Here is a 1,665-nt window from a genome sequence, read left to right as displayed (position 1 = left end):
TACACGGGGGAACCACATATTTCTGAGGAAAATGGAAACGTCGAAAATATTAGTTCATTGCGAGCAAAGAGCAAAAATTCATTGCCAACAACTCATGTTATCTGCAAATAATGGCTATCATCTTGTGAAACCGTGTGAATTGCCTCATTAGAAAATCGCTATCCAGGGGCGTAACCGGATTCCATTCGTGCTTTAAAAGACGAAGAGCATCACAGGAAATCCACAGTGTTCCTTCCATCCCGAAGAAGATCGGGTTTCAAGCACGCACAGCTCTCTTTGCCTTAATTTACTCGGAAAGGTGCGTCTGCGTTGCCTGGTGGATTCTGAGGGGAAAGGGGTCTTTGGGACCATAGTCCTATTATATCTGTTCATAAAACATTTTCCTTACCTTAGATTTTTTTCTTACTGCTGTAGTCTATGTCTTATCTGTTATAATCTTAAATTGAAATATCTAACATCTGATGTAACCAACCACAGGAAGTAGCACGTGTTTACCATTCTCTTTGCCCTTTTTCCCAGCATAAACAATGATCCGAGTCCTCCTGTTGGCGGTCAGCCTGATGGCAATGGCATCCCGTGACTGGGCAGCTCGAGGATCCAGCCTCCACGTCCCATTCGATGTGCATCTGCGACTGCCAAAGGTTTTTTGTTACTATTGCTAGTTAATAACCATGTTTCTATCACGAAGGGACGCTGTTTTTCATATACAGATTGCATTGGGCTATAGATGCAACTGGAAAAATAGAATGAGAGTCCCACGAGATGCTGCATTGCCAGGAGTAACATTCATACCCCTAATTCCACTACATATTACAGTGCCACTGTTTACAACCCATCAGACCAGGTGACCTGCCCAAGACAGCGACGTTGTTTCCTCTTCTTTAGCTAGCTTAGCAGCCAAACAGCATACACCTTCCCTTAGAGAATGAACAAACTTTCAAGTTGTTTTAAATTCCCCCCACTAAGATAAGATTTCCTCATATATTCTTTTATTCACGATTTATCCTATACAATACATCATAACTATTCTATCTACGACAAATTTCAAGCTTCACACAGTGAACAACTACTGGATAACTTAAGCGAAACCCAGGCCACCCGGGAAGAGTGACTCTGAAGGTATTGATACCTATCTGGCGGAATAAGATTTTTTCCATACTAAATATCAACCATTCACCTTGGAGGAGGGATACTGGTAAGGATGACCTAAAGGGTATTTGGTAGGCTGAGTATGTCAGTAAGACACCTGGCAGCTGTTTATGCAAAGTAGCATTGATCTCTTCGGTCGGAGCTATTAAAGAAGTATATCAAGAAAGGAAAATATGTAAAGTTTGAATTCTTAATGTGTCAGTGATGTTGGGTACACAAGCACTAGATTTCAGCTAAAGATAGACTGATTTCTTGAATGTTGATTGTCTGTTGATTACGTGTGTTAAGAGATTTCCTTAACACACTGTTAAGTTGGTTTGGGCATCACAATGCATGCTTATCCTTCAGTTTTACTGATCACTATGTATGTTCAGTGATCATGCCCCTCAGCAACACCTGGATAAGAATACGATTGCATCGCTATTTACATGATTACATGTTGTCAGTTTTTGTACGAGGACGCATTCGAGATTTTTGCGTGTAAGTAAAATCAACGCCTAAATATTGTTAACAGAT

General features: G+C 40.8%; 2 protein-coding genes across 2 annotated transcripts in view; both read left to right on the top strand.

The window, feature by feature from the left end:
- LOC119586995 (zwei Ig domain protein zig-4-like) overlaps positions 1-1,665 on the top strand; it is a 31,086-nt gene that overhangs the window by 25,656 nt on the left and 3,765 nt on the right. The gene's annotated exons all lie outside the window — the stretch shown is intronic.
- LOC119586997 overlaps positions 1-1,665 on the top strand; it is a gene marked incomplete at its 3' end in the record, with an annotated part of 28,748 nt that overhangs the window by 25,614 nt on the left and 1,469 nt on the right. Inside the window, 1 exon segment of the mRNA XM_037935738.1 lies at positions 522-641. Within this exon segment, the coding sequence (XP_037791666.1) occupies positions 528-641 (114 nt within the window).

The sequence above is a fragment of the Penaeus monodon genome, chromosome 22, assembly GCF_015228065.2.
Source record: "Penaeus monodon isolate SGIC_2016 chromosome 22, NSTDA_Pmon_1, whole genome shotgun sequence".
In the NCBI taxonomy this organism is placed as follows: Eukaryota; Metazoa; Arthropoda; class Malacostraca; order Decapoda; family Penaeidae; genus Penaeus; species Penaeus monodon.
This window is presented reverse-complemented; position numbering and strand designations above follow the sequence as displayed.